The sequence below is a fragment of the Bombus vancouverensis genome, chromosome 4 (assembly GCF_051014615.1).
Source record: "Bombus vancouverensis nearcticus chromosome 4, iyBomVanc1_principal, whole genome shotgun sequence".
Classification (NCBI taxonomy): domain Eukaryota; kingdom Metazoa; phylum Arthropoda; class Insecta; order Hymenoptera; family Apidae; genus Bombus; species Bombus vancouverensis.
The window spans coordinates 500,749-516,429 of record NC_134914.1 but is presented as its reverse complement, the minus strand read 5'-3'; the positions used below and the strand labels follow the sequence as shown (position 1 = coordinate 516,429).

Genomic DNA, 15,681 nt, shown 5'->3' with positions numbered 1-15,681 from the left:
TTCCTTTGTCATCGCCCCTAATCTTCTTATTAAAATAGCGATTTAAAAGAAACATAATACATGACACAAAATAAAGAACAGTGTTCGTATCTAAGAAACCATATATTTCTTATGAAACATAATAGATGCAGAGATAAAGATTACTAATACACACTGCAAAGAGTACGCAATAGGTTCATAGTATCTATAAACATAGTGTGACAGTAGAAACCGCGCATTAATATGAAAGAAATATAAAAAATATATCATAAAGTTAATTTGTACAGTTCTAAAGTATAATTGTCAATTGTGACAAAAATTGAAGTCCAAATGGAAAAAGTAGAATTATAATCAACACTGCTGTCGATCTACCATTGTCTAAAGAATATCTGCGTAAGAAAATAAAAGAAGTACTGATAGTTCGGCGCTCTTGATGCTGCGTAAGTATTACGAAGAGTGAAACACAATCTCTATTTTTCTTCAACAATAGTATAATCTTTTTACATGCTTGTTGTCGTTTTGAAATTGTGTCCTTGCAACAATTTATTGACGATTCGATAGGTGGGATAACAGCTCCATTATTACCATTTCGATTCAATTACCAAGATTATTTTCGTTTTTTACACTTTGTTCTACCTCGACGTCTACGTGATGAGTTTGGACGAGTGTCGGTCTTCTTTGAAGATCTATAAATAATCCCTGTATTAAACAATCTGTCGCGTAAAATCGAAATCATAATAAAATTCCTTACCTATGAACCCTATTCACTGATACGGAAGTGTGTTTCTTTAAAGTCAAATGTTGTTGGACCAATTCCGCTAATTTGCCTTGTTGAGCAAGCATCGAAAGGAAGGTACAGATAAATTCGTCGTAGTTATGTGTTCTACGACAATCGTCAATCTAAAACAAAGAACAAAGTACTCTTATATTATCTCGTGTTTTAAATTTTAAGCAAAACATAGATAGACGTTTTAAAGCGTATTTACCTTGTACTTGTTCCTCTTATCGTTTTCGTCTTTCAAGCTAGTCTCACAAATACTAATTTCGTGTTCTAAATTCTTCAATAATGCTAGAAGATCTTTGGGCGCGAACGTATGCGGTTCAAACAACTCCGGGTATTTCGTACATAATTTCGGATCGATTTTTTCAACCTTCTTTTCTTCGGTAACCGTGTCTCCGTTACTAGTCTTTACTCTGGCATGAGGTATTCTAACTTCTCCCGACAAGCAGACCTTCTTATGTAAGTGCCCGCTGTCGGAAACTAATCTTTTTCCATTTATATTAATGTTCCCAAGAGAACGACCTACTTATGGATATAGATTTCATGTATTGTTACCATACAGTATAAGAAGACACCACACTAACAAGACATAATGAAACAATAGGCTCTATATACGTACTTAAACCTGCCTCATTCTTTTCATCCCCAGATACTCTAATTACAACAAACTTTTTGAAATCTTTCGTCGACGTTGGACTGCTCTGGCCAGAATTCCATCCCCATGCTATAAATCAAAGCTTCATATATAATAAATAAACTAATTTATTTACCACAAAGAGGTAGCTGTTTCAGTCTTATTACATGAAAGCAATGCTGTTATAACATTTTTCCTACTTGCGATTGTATAACGATAAACGGTACGAAAACGTTCAGAAAGGATAGGTCGAATAACGGTACCTCAAAGGTGTCAAAGGAGACGAAATACGGGGGAATGTGCGAAAGTCAAATAATACCACCTACCGAACTAAAAGAATTTTAGTCTGCTATACAACAGCACGCGCGACAGTACAACGAAATGAAACTGGTAGCTTTTATTTTCTATTCTATTCTAATCGTGATCGAGTCATCGAAATGTCCAGAATCGAAGAAACCACATTCCACTAGTTGCACCGTATTTTACAATTGCGTAAATTTGCCTGGTGGCGGTTACGTTTGGGTGCCCAGTAAATGTACCGAGGGCTTGGTAAGATCATTGCGTCAATATAGTTAACAGGAACGTGCCTACGATTTTCAGAAATTTGTAACACTTTTCTATCGTTAGATATTCCAGCCGTACTTAAGAATATGTGTTCTTCCTGGCGATTCTTGGGAATGCGACACATTATCGACAGAATCGTCTGTTATAACAAACAGATACGATATCCCTGAATTGATCGATCCAAACGAAACAAGTTATGTTGGATTAACAGAAGTTCCATGGAATCTTTCTGAACTTATCGATTCCTCATATACTACTGATAGCATCCCTGATTATTCTGATCAAGAAACGGTGACTCCATATCCTTTGATTGAATTTGCAGAAATAATGGAACACGAATCAAACGTGGACAATGCTTCCGAAATTAATGATAAAGAGAAGAATGGTCATTTACAAACACAAGATGATAAGAAATACTATTCAATGTTGAATCAATTAATACATCATCTGTTACTTTACAAAAAAATTACTATTCCACTGGAACTTTTAGCATCATCTACATCATCATCATCTACGCCTTCTAGACTTGTTACAAACCTACCATTAAACAATTATCTTGTACAAAACTATATTCAACAAAACAATAATTTACAAAATACTATTATAACTGGTATGAAATTGCATAACACAACTGAAAGTAGTACAACTTTAAAAAATAATGTTGATGATACAGTATTAAATACGAAATATTCGTCGGTATTTGATAACGTGAAGAATGAAAACACTATAATCCTAATTACCGATAAATTGGGGAACAAGCAATACTTGACTATTGAAAGATATAAATCATTGGCTTATCAATTGAATCAACAATATGTTCAGTTTATTCCGTGTATAAAAAATATTCGAATGCCAAATATTACCAACTGCGCTAAGTATTATACATGTGAACCTGAAATGGCTTCTGTAATAGAATATTCATGTCCTTTGTTCACAGCATTTAATACATATGCGAGAACATGTGACACAGAAAGTTATAATAAATGTATAGAAAATAAAAATAAGGGAAGTACAAATTCAACTGGAAGTACAGATAATATAATTAAAATAAATGTACCAAATAAAAATATATGTACCGAACATGGAAAAACAAAAGATATCACGTCTGATTCGCATTACTATATTTGTTATTCTGCTTCAGATAATTCACAAATCAAATCTATAAGAATGACATGTCCAAATGACTTAATATTTTGTCAAACTAAGAAAGTTTGTACAATAAAAAGTCTCTGCAAGACAACATAAAATAGGAATATCTTTTTACTTACCTTGCGTTGGAGAATTAAATGCGGATCCAATCTCAGAAGATGTATCAGTACTGGAGGAGCTGTGTGCTGGTGAAGTTTGGATTCTGAGAGGCGTAGCATAATCCAGTGCACACATTACTACTTTCTCCATACCACTGAAACGTTTATGTATATATTATACTATAACTTTGCTTGAAAAATAAAGTACTTCGTAAATATGAACGTTATTTAGTTTAGTTTTTGCCTACTTTGATTCAGTCTTTCCGGAAGTTATGCTTGAAGCTGGTTCTTCGGTATCTATAGTAGAATCGCTACTTCTTTCAACTGTAATAGCTGGTGCTGATGTAGTTTCATCAATCTCTGATTTATTAGACAAGCCATTTTCCTCTTCAGGTTTGTTCTTTTTCTCGTATGACTTATCCGATTTCTCGGTATCATTCGAATTTTTCTCTGTCCCATCTTGATGACTTAGTTTAACAAGTTGTTGCAATGCCTCTAATACTATCTGTCTATTAGTCTTCAACATAGTTAATTTATGTGAAATAGCAAGTCTTCTATCAGGAACAACAGCCATTAAGTTAAATCTTATATCTTGCAATTGTTCCCCTGTTGCCATTCCCAAACGATCGGTAATTACTCTTCTAAATTGTTCAGTCCACTCTTCGTGTTCTTTCCATGGACCGTGATCCATAGGGTATGGTTTTAAACCATCCAACTCAAATAATCTACCATTAATTGGTACATAACTAACAAAATGAAAAGCTTCTCCAGTAAACCTACCAGTTGAGACTCCAGTATTTTTATCTTGCCGTCTTTTGGCTTGTGGCATTGCATGAGAATTATGAGCGCAAGCCAATTCAGGTGTGTTACCAATTGCCCATCCTTTATTTTCTGGACACATACCAGATGTATGCATCTTCAACCTGGATAAAGTTGTACCCAAATGAATATTTGGACAATTAAGTAATACAGAGAGTAGTGCATGTGTTGCACAACTGTTGGGCACAACCTATAAAACGATAGGTTACTCAAAAACAGATTCTTGCATGTAAATACTATATGTAGTATTACATATAAAGTATTTGTATAAAAATTATAGCACCTGTTGTGCAAAAAATATATTGTTAACAATTTCTTCATCTTTCACAAAACTTTCATCTTGTTCTACAACTTTACGTCTGGACCTCCTTTCTTCTATCCAACGAAATAGGAATATGAAACCATACACTGGACCTTCCAACGATTTTTGTAGATCATATATTTCTTCTACTTGTACACCTTTTACTCCAAAATCCTCCAATAGCAATGTAAATAAACCTAATAATATAAAATACGTATCAATATAAATCTTTTAAATATACTATAACTTAAATGTCGTAGAAGAACAGAAATGCTTTTCCATTGACTACAATAAAGTTAAAACACAATATAGATACAGTGACGGCATATAAATGTATTAAAATAAAACCAAATTGTTTCAACTAACATTTTCTTATGTAATGTACATCCATTTTTATATTTATATTGTGAGATATATAGTATATTATGTCAAAACAAACTATATTTTAATAATGCATACAGATAATTTAATGATAATAGTTATTAAAATAACATACTCTTGAGGCTATTATTTTATACCTGGGTCACTTTCCAATTCTAGCCAACCTTCCGTTAATCGATTTATATCAACCGGCATTCTGTGTTAAGTTTCAAGTTTAACATTTAAAAGAATTTTACATCCTTTTAGAAATTTTATTACACTGTGACAATTAAAGGCGCCATATTACATCAAAATACATATCATGTGGTCACGTGGTAAAAAAAAGGCTTAAAAATGTATCAAAGCAGCAATTTCCAATCATCTATATTTGTTTACTTATTGTACATTGGATAACCATCCGATTAAAACCTATTCCTATTTAACGAAAAAAATAGCTGTAATAACTAACGAGAATAATAACTATATATTAAAGTTTACATAAAATGAATTAATCCAATTAAAAACAAGATTTAATCCGATTAATGCAAATTTTATATCAATACATAATTCTGTATCTACTGATTAATTTTGTATTATATGTATTTATCTTTATGCATTAATCTAGTAACAAAAATATCATTTTATTCAAACCTGCTCAAGCTAACATATATGTACATATGTATACACATGATTATGTGCATGCAGATTCACAGTAGCGCATTCTATCATTCTATCATTCTATTAACAATATCAGCAGAAAGGAAATGAGAGTGCTCACGCTTATGGTTCCGATTGTTACCAGATTAGTGCTGCCCTCAGCGACCAAGCGCTGAATGAGTTCCACCTTAGCATATACAAGAACCTATTTAGTTCCACGTTACACAAGTCTATTGCATTGTAAGGAATTCATTGTAATTACATTCTATGAAAAAGTTCATGCTTTTCTATCCGAGATAGGTAACAGCGATAATTGAACTTAGCTGTCTCAAAAAGAGGAATTCTTTATCACATTTTTTTAGAGAAGAGAAGAAAATCTTTCACACAACACATAATGAATCACTGAAATGACGCAGTAATTTTAATATATTCTCTGTCCCTTTGACTGCGGCAGACTTTGAGACACACCAGCCGTACCATAGGGTAGGAAATCAGGCACGACGGACACCGAGAACGGTAAAACTTTTCGTTAGGCGTGCATTTCTGAGAAAGTATGTTTATGTAATCAAAACACAGAATTTCACTACATTAAAATAATATTATTTGTTTCTTTGTATTCTGAATTCAATTGTTAGTGTATATACTACAAATTTAACATTAACATTAAACTTTTTTAACAATATATCTAATGATCCAGTAAAGTGTGACACAATTCGTAACATGGGTAAATATATAATGCTATATAATATTTCATGCATTTGTAATGTGTCGCACTTCTTCTATTATGTTTTCTACACACTACACATTTGCGCCTTGTGTTTTTCCGAATTGCTGCATTTTTTAAGTATGGGAACGAAAAATGAAAATGCCTTTGTGTCAAATGAAAAGGCTCACTATCAGTACTTCTACTTTCTGATGTACATTCATGTGTTCTACCTGAGTTGTATTTTTGTAAAATTTGTTTTATTAAATATAAATGAAATTTACTAAAATATGAGTTTCTTGCAATTACATAGTTCTATAAGATAAATGTATTATGCACAGTTAATATATTACTAACGGAATGTGTAATTGCTGAATTAACATTTAATTACGTCTGATTGAAATAAGATCTGCCGGAATTATGATCGATAAAATTTCCCGAGCGCCTATAGGCGCCTTTCGTGTCAGTAAACCGATCTTGGTTAAGCACCTGTAGGTGCTTACAGTACCATAAGAGCAATATTTTTAAGCGCCTTTAGGCGCCAATAGTAGTCAAAGGGCTATACACGATATAACTTTTTAGGTTTAACATTAGATTTACTTTCCTTGCAATAATGTTTTTGTTATAATGAAACCTAAATTTCATTTTAATAATAATTTCAACAGTTGATAGACTGCGAATAATATGTGACATGGTGTATCTGCTTTGCACGTGTGTTTGTTTACAAAAATAATAAAAATAGAAAAGTAAATTAATTTTACAGACAAGATTTGACATCCTGGCTAATTTACGATCCACGACTTTGATACATCTTACTTTTTTTAAAAAGTAAAACTTATTAATTCTTCTAATCTTAATCTAAGTTAAAATTTTATATATATTAAGATTGGAAACTTAATACAGAAATGCTTAAAATAGATTGCTTACGAGCAACACCTCTGCTTTCAAAGTACCCAGCGACTGCCTTTTGTTTACATGCTTACATTAAAACAATGCTCTCTGATGCTAGCATCGAACAACTTCAACACTTGGCTGCGTGGTGCAGCACATGTACTGTAGAACAACTAGAACAATATGCGTGAGCACTCTCATTTCTCCACGGATGTCAGTATGAGCAAAATAATTTAAATGATGTTCTACGTATCATTCACGTATTCTAAGTAGAAATAATTTATGTTCTCAATAAGTTCATGCTAAAATATAATTATTATGAATGTTTTTACATTAATAATTAGCGTATTGTTATTTATTGAATTATCAAATTGTACGTTGTCACCACCCAAAGATAGAAATAACAAGAAAAGTAAAGGAAAAATTGAAATTAAGGTAGAGAAAAAAATATTATAAGAATTTTACGGACTGTGTATTTGTGGTCTAATTTTATACATATTGGCATTGTACAGAAAGGTCCCGTGGGACAAGATGTATTTAGCCGAGTCTTAGTGGTAAAAAACCCTAAGACACATGATATTATTCGAGAATCGGGATTTTATTTTTCTAATACAACTCGTAGACGATTCACAGGAGAAGTTTTAGGATATATTACACCGGTAAGTTTGTTAATTTTTGTGGTACAGGTATAATATACTTTATATGTAAATTTTAATAATAGATTTTGACAATACATAAAATAAGTTTATCGATGAAAATATGTGTTTTCCTTATATATGTGTTTTCCTTAGTGGAATAATAATGGAATTGAGGTTTCCAAAATATTTCATGGAAAATTTACAATGGTATCGCCAGTATGGTTGGCATTTCCAGAAGGCAACGCATCGACATATAAATTATCAACCCATGATGTTCAGAAGAAATGGCTGAAAGAGATGAAAGCAACAAATAATGAAAATCATCATGTAAAAAGTATGCCAACTTTCCAATATAATATATAATCCACGTTTCTTTTAAATAAACATACATATGTAAATTCATAATTATATTTTATAGTTTTACCAAGAGTATTGTTTGAACATTGGTCAGTCAGTGATATTGTTGGATTATATAGTGATACGCATAAACAAACTACACTAATTTCAGCACTTGTGGATACAGCGAAGGTACCCATAAAAACATATATGTTACATTAAATGTTATCGGTAACGTGTAACAGTTATGGTACAATGTCTCAGAATTTCCACTTTGACGGGTACGTATTGGAGATATGGAACCAGTTTGTATTAACAGGTGTAGATACACAGATTGTTGTAGCATTGATCCAGTTTATTGCTCATCAATTGAAGAACAATAATTTGGATACAATTTTAGCAGTGCCACCTTCAAGAGGGTAACTCCTGTTATATTACGCTTATTATAAGCAGATTATAGAATATTTAAGTTCAAAAGCCACAAGACATTATAAAAAAGAATATCACGACACTGTATATGTTATTTATTGTTCAATTTTTCAGCCCAAATGTGCAATTATTTAACAAAGATCAATTTGATCAATTATCGCCATATTTAAAAGCATTCTCTTTAATGACTTATGACTATTCAAGTATTCAACGACCTGGTCCTAATAGCCCACTTGATTGGGCGAGGGAATGTGTAGAATTATTAGTACCTGAGATGGGCCCTAAAAGGGCTCAAATATTGTTAGGTCTTAATCTATATGGATACAATTACACACCTGAAGGTGGGGGAGCCATCCTGGGTTCAGATTACCTGAAAATTCTCGAATCCTTTAAGGGGAAAATTCAATGGGACGATAACAGCAAAGAACACTTTTTTGAATCAAAGTAAGATATAGGATCATAAGAGAATTTATAGTTTAGGTGAAACTGATTCGGTATAAGATAAAATTTAGGGATGTATTTCAGGTCATCAGGGGGCAGTGGAATTATCTTTTATCCCACATTATATTCTATTTTACATCGACTGGATCTTGCAGCAGAGTTGGGTACAGGTATATCTATATGGGAACTTGGTCAGGGGTTACATTATTTTTACGATTTATTGTGAACTTGTTTTACATTATATTACAAATATACGTGACATTTAAAAATTAAAGAAAGTCACCGAAAATAATTTACAAATAAATATTCAGACTTGGTATTAATGAATGAAATTCATGTCATGCTAATCTCTACTTAACACAAATACGGTTGAATTTCTATATATTAATGTACAGTTTCTTTGAGCATTATCGCAACGTTATTGTTATTCTTCAATGCTTGTATTTCCCCCCTTCCTTTGAACATCATCATAGACTGTGGTCCTTGTATGATATGATACATTAATGCCCAGCATAATTTTGCTGGCAATAAGCTTTTAAAGAAATAATATTATAATCAATTTTTTATACAAGTTTAGTTAGGTATAGAGAAAATTCGAACGATTTACCATTTCAGTGGCAGGAGGTATCTAACTGATCCAGGTAATACAATGATTACTTGATTTAATAATATTCCAGATACAACTTCTTGCGCAACATACTCAGGTTCTAACATTGGCATCAGTCTATAAATTATAAATTTATTATAGATTTATTAAATCATAAAAGTTACGGTTTTATGGAGCCTATTGCATACCTTGGCTTTACCCCGTGAAACATACCCGTATTTATAAAATAGGGGCAAACTAAAGTGGTGTGAATTCCGTCGTACTCGTGAGCCTAGGAACATTGCAAAATACTTATGTATAAAAGAGACTAACAAAGGATAATTATAAGACAAGTCTTCTTACTTTCAGTTCAGTGAAGAGACTCTCATGGTAACCGATAGCCGCAAATTTAGTCGCCGAATAATCAGTACAATTATAGGTCCCTAGAAGTCCTGCCACGCTTGCTACAGTTACAATATGACCGTGATTATTTTTCATCATATCCCTCATGAATGCTTTGGTAATCTGTTGAATGTAAATATTGTTTGAATTGGCTTTATTCATTTTTAATTTAGCATCGTTCATTTTAACTTACCCAATAGTGGGATAGAATGTTCACTTTGTAAGTACGTATAATCTCGTCATCTGGTAATTCCCAAAGCGTTTTTCCATATACGTAACCTGCATTATTTATTAATAATGTTACCTAAATATCAAATCATGATAGATAAATTATAATTTATTGTTTATTATTTATTATTTATTTAGCAATTTTACTTACCGAGCCAACTTCGATCTGCACTATCTTTGCCATTCTGTAAACTTCTTCCCTACTGGTGATGTCGCAATAGTAACCCCAACATTTTCCTCCACTGCGTCTAATCTCTTGGACTGTATCCTTAAGTCCTGAACGTTCATGAAGTCATAAATAATTAATATTTTTCTCTTTTTTAATATTAAAGAATATTACGACTTACCAGTTTTATTAATATCCCAGATAACAACGTGTGCTCCAAGATTTGCCAGTTTAATTGCAATCAATCGTCCAATTCCTCCCGCACCTCCCGTTATTAGGGCGATCTCACCTTTCACAGACTTCACGCGATAACGTCGCGGAATAAACGTCAAAATAATAGCTTCGCTTATGTAAATAATCGCCATCCCCGTAAAAAGTAGAAGGTCGTATATTACGATGGTCCATTCCGGTAGCTGCATTTATATTCTTGAACCACAAGAGATATTGCTAATTTAATCCTTTAGTCTTCAAATTTTAATGCTTTTGTTTTAACAAACAAAAAGATGTTCAATGCTTTAAAGGAAAGATTGAAACGAAAAATTCGAAGGGGTTGTGGCAATATGCAGGTAGTTGCATTTTTCGATAATTTGACTGAACCAATAGAAGTCAACTCAAAATCAGTCAGAATCAAGTTATTTTTTAAACGTGCTATAAATTGATAGTCAATTAATATTCGTAGTAACAAACTTTTGCATTTTTGAATATGAAACCTATACTATCTTTCTTTCGCTTCCAATAAATAATATTGAATATCACGGCTGCTTCCTTATTATTGCAAATTCTTCACCTGTTAACGATACAAAAAAAAAAAAATACGATTGGACTGAAATTGTCTAAAAAGAAAAGAAAAAAAAAAATAGAGTGGGACTAAATCCATTATAAGAAACAAATCAAAATTATTGAAGAATCTGTTTTTCCATACATATAATCCGGAATGCTTTAGAAAGTAATTACATTACCCAAACTGGACATTCACCAAAAAATTACGACATAAAGTATGCAATGTTTCTTCATTCCCCGGATCTAAATAGCTCTTTCAACATTAATTGCAGTTCACGCTACGTATTCAAGTCTTATTGCATCCATGATTCACCTTTTTCCAAAGTATTGCGTGTTCGCTTTTTAACCACCGTTGGACGCTCAATAAAGGACCGATTCTTTTGCTTATTCTCCGCTTCTATGAGAAGTAGAAATTGCTGGTTTAATAAGATTCAATAATGGATAGAAATGCGCATTACGGTATTCCTACGCGAGTAGTGGAAGCAAGCCGATTTGCGGTTACTGGTGTTGTTAACTCCGGTCAATGCACCAACCGCGCGAGCAAACGCTTCCTTAACGGGGACCAAGCAAGGATGTATCATTTATACAATTTATTCTATGATCGTCGGACACTTCTGGTTGAATATTTATCGGATTGATTATTCGCAGAGAGGAATCATTTTGCCTGAGTCGTGAATATAAAAAGTGCATCAAACGATCGGCTTCCCGCATTTCCGGTTCTTTTTCTCTTCTTTCTTTTATATCAATTTTAATTTATAAAATTGATGTTATGTTACAATTGAAAAATTTTGTTTGCATATTTGGACGATTTTGTACGAATAAAAGGTAGCAAAGCTTCGATTCTCTGTTATCGTTGATTTAAAAAAAGGTTTATTTCGTGTGGCGGCGTTGAAACCGTTACTATTTGATCAAATCTACGGTTGACTAACTGGGCAAAAGCTAACTTTGACGAATATGGAAACTTAAGTGTAAGAAATATACGTATACATATTAGGAAACATTGAGAAAAGAAACACGCAACTTTGGGCTTTTAGGATTTTGATTCAAACTTTAAGAGAATCAGTTAATTTAATTTTATATGATAAAATGAAAAATATCACTTATAGATTATAAACTACTACGTAAGTACGTTGTTTTTTTAATAATTGTTACGTTTGTTAAGTTTGATTTTACACTCTTCTTTCCCAACACTTTTGATCGCCATTTTATCACGGAAGCAATTATCCTTTTTATCTATTTTAGTATAAAATTTATTTATATTTATTTTAGTCCATTTTATCTTCAATAAAAAATGACTTTCCACTTTTCCACTATGTTACGGACGAATCGTTTAATTTAAAGTAACGCGCGAAACGGACTTTTGAAACGGTTACTATCTCTTTACCTTTTGAACACACTTTCTGAGATTGTTGCCTTTCTTAGATGCGAGAAACGGTGCAAAGATACGTGGATTCGAAAAATTATATTTTACTTTATCTATCCACCTCTGTGTCAATTGATCGACTGGTGTTCACTGACTAAATTGCAAGACCCGCGATGCTTTGCGTGACTTTAAACTGTGCTCAGTCACGTAGTCAGAAACCCTCTTGGAAGGTATTGTAAGAGTGTTTCTTTATTCCCCACCTACACAGTCCCCGTCCTCGTATCGTACCATTGCATTTAAATCACTGATTTGACTACTGATTCACAGTTTTGTAAAGAAATATTTTTTAGATTTCTCTGTTGATGTGTTTTTTCATATACCGTATAATATATATACCATATATAATACCAATATACGTGGGCTTTATTAAATATAAATACATACGATTTGTTGTGAAAATATGTAGTCCAAAAGATAAATTCAGACAGTGAAGAATCAGATAATAACGAAGGAAATGATGAGATTGAAGCTGAAGTAGCGCCAAAAGAACCCGCTTCCTATACACTACTGGATTTACTATAGTATAGTATCTCACGAGATGAATATGCTATAGATCCCTAATACCGTAGAAAAAGCCTGCGCTGGGTTTTATGGTGAAAGTTCCTCTCTCTTCCTGTCTTTTTATCTATCCTATCATTTTATACCGCGTTAGCACGCGGTTGACTGCATTGGCTATATGTGTATGTACATATATAGAGCATGAAGGGTATAGAAAGAAAATTGCAAAAATTGTAATCTCCATTTAGGAAAATGATGAACCAAGGGATTTGTTGTTACTCTTGCATACCTTCACATTCAATTCAATTGCAATGCTTAATTCCTTAATATAAATTTTTAATTCGTTGAAAAAATATTTAGATTCAAAGAGAATAGTTAAAGAAAGTAGTTATCCTAATTAATATCTTTTTCTTTATTTCTTAACATCGATATTATTATCGTTTATTTTGCAATGGTCTTCGTTAATATTTTGCCCTCTTTAGTTGAAATGTCCTATTTACCACACCTAAAGGAAATTTAAATTTTATCATTTTCTTTGTAACATCTTTTGATTTTTCTTCATTGAATTTAAAATATTTAATTATTATTTTATGACAGCCTGTGTAATATATAATTTTACTTAAAAGATAAAATACACGTGGAACTTGAAATATTTCAATGTACATATGTTGAAATCTGAAAAAATACCAGATAAGACATTTTAATTAAGGAAGGCAGTGTTGTCCCACCTGTCTCTATAGAAATAATTACTTGCTATATTTTTAATTTCAGTATTCCGAATTCTTCCCTCCTTTGCTACCATCAAAGTTGCAAGAGGACAATACATGTATTACGGGAAATTACCGGAGATCATTGATTTGCAATCCATCAGACTGTGTTATTCTTCTTCGGGTAGAAAGTTACGAGATTCAAGTGAATCTTCGAATTACGTGCATGAAATGTAGATGGAGCATTATAATACTCCAGCTTACACAATCGAAACGATTTATTTCGTTTTTCGACTATACACGTATGTACGCACACTGGAAAATGTACGTTCGTCTGTACTTGAAGATAATTCGCGTACATGTACTTACACGCGTGATTGTAATTCGAATTACAGAGAGAATCCAGTTCACACGAATGAGTTTCGTAGCATAAGCGTAGGAAGATAGCAAAACTTATCGAATGCCGGGTGAAAGGACGTCACTCCAGATCTAGGTCAGTAGTACTTCTTTCTACAAAAGACGAAAAAAGTAGAGAAATGGAAACGTTATTAACGATCCGTGCTTATAGAACACGAAGGAGGAAAAATTCCGTAATTTACATTTTTTACACTTTTGACTCCTACTGTTTCAGGATACAAGATACTCTAAAACTATCATTTTCGATGCAAATCGCGTATCTCATATTATCATATCGCTTGATTATTAAAATTTTGCTCTTTGAAAAAATACTTTCGTCAAAAAACCTTCGTCAGTTTCGATCATAGCAAGGGATAAATCACATGTTGCAGAGAAACAAGTGTGGAACAATGCCAGATCAGCGCTGCCATTTCATTACCCATGCAACCTGTTGATCCTCGTAATGAGTCGTACATGAATTAATGAATAAATGAAAGGTAAACAACACTACGAGCTATTGTACACTTTTATTGTTTCCTTTGGAGCAGACAGGACATACTAAATTTTCTTTTATCGCTTATGGCGCTCAAGGATTGGCGCACGTGCGATGAAAACACGAATATGCCTCATAAAAGTAATCCTACAAAGCGTACTTCATAGTACGAAATGTAGCCTGTAATACCTATGTATTCTGAAAAAAGATAATATTTTTTTGTTTTTTTTTTTTATTGTTTTCTTTTCGAAAAATATTTGGTAATTTATAATTGTTTTACGAAATTAAACTTCATTACAAATTAAACCTACCAAGTTTCCGATACAGAAACACCATCTATGGGCGAGTATCTCTATCTCAAATGTATCTACCGACGCGACGCAAACTCAAAGACTTGATAACCCTCTGTACAAAATATGTACTTACATGTGTATATACATATGCAAATTGCTAAATTTCTAATCGATTTTTCAAAATTGACGGTACACTCATTTTAATTTTTAAATTAAAGATGAAAATTCACAATCTACAAAATTAGTGTATTTAGATTATAAATCATTTAAATTATTCATACAATAGAATGCATATACAGTGAAATATATATAAAAGCATACAGAGTCAAAAAGTGGTTCCAAAGTCCTAACATCTGTACGTTTTCATATTTGCCTATTTAGTAATTATCTAGAGAAGCAAACGACAACTTGGACAACGATTATCAAGATCCTTTCTACTCAAATATGTATCTCGAATGTTAACGGTTTCGCTCACTCCTAAAACATACTTTAGCTGTCTATTTGTTCCAAATTACAAAATAAAAATGGTGAGTATTTTACTATCTTTGTTTTCTACAAATAATCATTTCTTTTCTTAAAGAAATCTTAAAGTTAAAAAAAAAAATTTTTTTTAATCGAATTGTGATATTGTAATTACTTCATATCATCAAAAATGGTATTTCAAGGAGTTAAGGTGGAATGTATCTGAACTAAGAAGATAAATGCCAAAAAGTTAATTGGTTTATTTTTAGATTACTAAAACGTGCTCAAAATAAGATAATAAAAATATGAGTAATATAATAATTATTATTAACGTCACGGGATTTGTTAAGAGGGGGCGGTTTTCTTGGAAAGATCATTACGAAAACTCGGTGCTAATGATCTTTTACTTCTTCCCTTCCCCACACTTTAACGTCACAAAAATTTTTCGAGCGATCAACATCGTTAAC

At 32.3% G+C, this 15,681-nt stretch overlaps 4 protein-coding genes across 10 annotated transcripts; 2 read left to right on the top strand and 2 right to left on the bottom strand.

Annotated features, from left to right (window-relative positions):
- Nucleotides 1-83: 83 nt before the first annotated feature.
- Nucleotides 84-5,740, bottom strand: calypso (ubiquitin carboxyl-terminal hydrolase calypso). 3 transcript variants are annotated; one of them, XM_033342987.2, is made up of 10 exons: nt 5,605-5,740; nt 5,337-5,529; nt 4,844-5,120; nt 4,308-4,522; nt 3,454-4,214; nt 3,227-3,360; nt 1,380-1,484; nt 966-1,285; nt 731-879; nt 84-665 (listed from the first exon to the last, which is right to left on the bottom strand). In XM_033342987.2, the coding sequence occupies exons 3-10, from the start codon at nt 4,899-4,901 to the stop codon at nt 587-589; spliced, it is 1,821 nt and encodes a 606-aa protein (XP_033198878.1). In that variant the 5' UTR covers nt 4,902-5,120; nt 5,337-5,529; nt 5,605-5,740; the 3' UTR covers nt 84-586. The 3 variants fall into 3 exon arrangements, with proteins under 3 accessions (XP_033198878.1, XP_033198879.1, XP_076474086.1); XM_033342988.2 differs by having other exon boundaries at nt 966-1,282; nt 5,605-5,739; XM_076617971.1 differs by having other exon boundaries at nt 4,822-5,120; nt 5,605-5,738.
- On the top strand, nt 1,480-3,233 carry LOC117161439 (uncharacterized). Its single transcript, XM_033342989.2, has 2 exons — nt 1,480-1,943; nt 2,022-3,233. The coding sequence occupies exons 1-2, from the start codon at nt 1,776-1,778 to the stop codon at nt 3,201-3,203; spliced, it is 1,350 nt and encodes a 449-aa protein (XP_033198880.2). The 5' UTR covers nt 1,480-1,775; the 3' UTR covers nt 3,204-3,233.
- A 1,353-nt stretch (nt 5,741-7,093) lies between the features above and the next one.
- On the top strand, nt 7,094-9,112 carry LOC117161441 (chitinase domain-containing protein 1). 2 transcript variants are annotated; one of them, XM_076617972.1, is made up of 7 exons: nt 7,094-7,371; nt 7,449-7,595; nt 7,728-7,908; nt 7,993-8,102; nt 8,175-8,329; nt 8,454-8,783; nt 8,852-9,112. In XM_076617972.1, exons 1-7 carry the CDS (start codon nt 7,255-7,257, stop codon nt 9,051-9,053), a joined length of 1,242 nt encoding a protein of 413 aa, XP_076474087.1. In that variant the 5' UTR covers nt 7,094-7,254; the 3' UTR covers nt 9,054-9,112. The 2 variants fall into 2 exon arrangements, with proteins under 2 accessions (XP_076474087.1, XP_033198886.2); XM_033342995.2 differs by having other exon boundaries at nt 7,098-7,371; nt 8,865-9,112.
- Nucleotides 9,113-9,164: 52 nt separating this feature from the next.
- LOC117161443 (estradiol 17-beta-dehydrogenase 11) lies at nt 9,165-12,479 on the bottom strand. 4 transcript variants are annotated; one of them, XM_076617974.1, is made up of 9 exons: nt 12,327-12,479; nt 11,256-11,339; nt 10,344-10,588; nt 10,148-10,272; nt 9,962-10,072; nt 9,730-9,891; nt 9,576-9,658; nt 9,388-9,504; nt 9,165-9,312 (listed from the first exon to the last, which is right to left on the bottom strand). In XM_076617974.1, exons 3-9 carry the CDS (start codon nt 10,579-10,581, stop codon nt 9,165-9,167), a joined length of 984 nt encoding a protein of 327 aa, XP_076474089.1. In that variant the 5' UTR covers nt 10,582-10,588; nt 11,256-11,339; nt 12,327-12,479. The 4 variants fall into 4 exon arrangements, with proteins under 4 accessions (XP_076474089.1, XP_033198888.1, XP_033198887.1 ...); XM_033342997.2 differs by having other exon boundaries at nt 10,344-11,339; XM_033342996.2 differs by lacking the exon at nt 11,256-11,339 and having other exon boundaries at nt 12,327-12,478.
- Nucleotides 12,480-15,681: the final 3,202 nt, after the last annotated feature.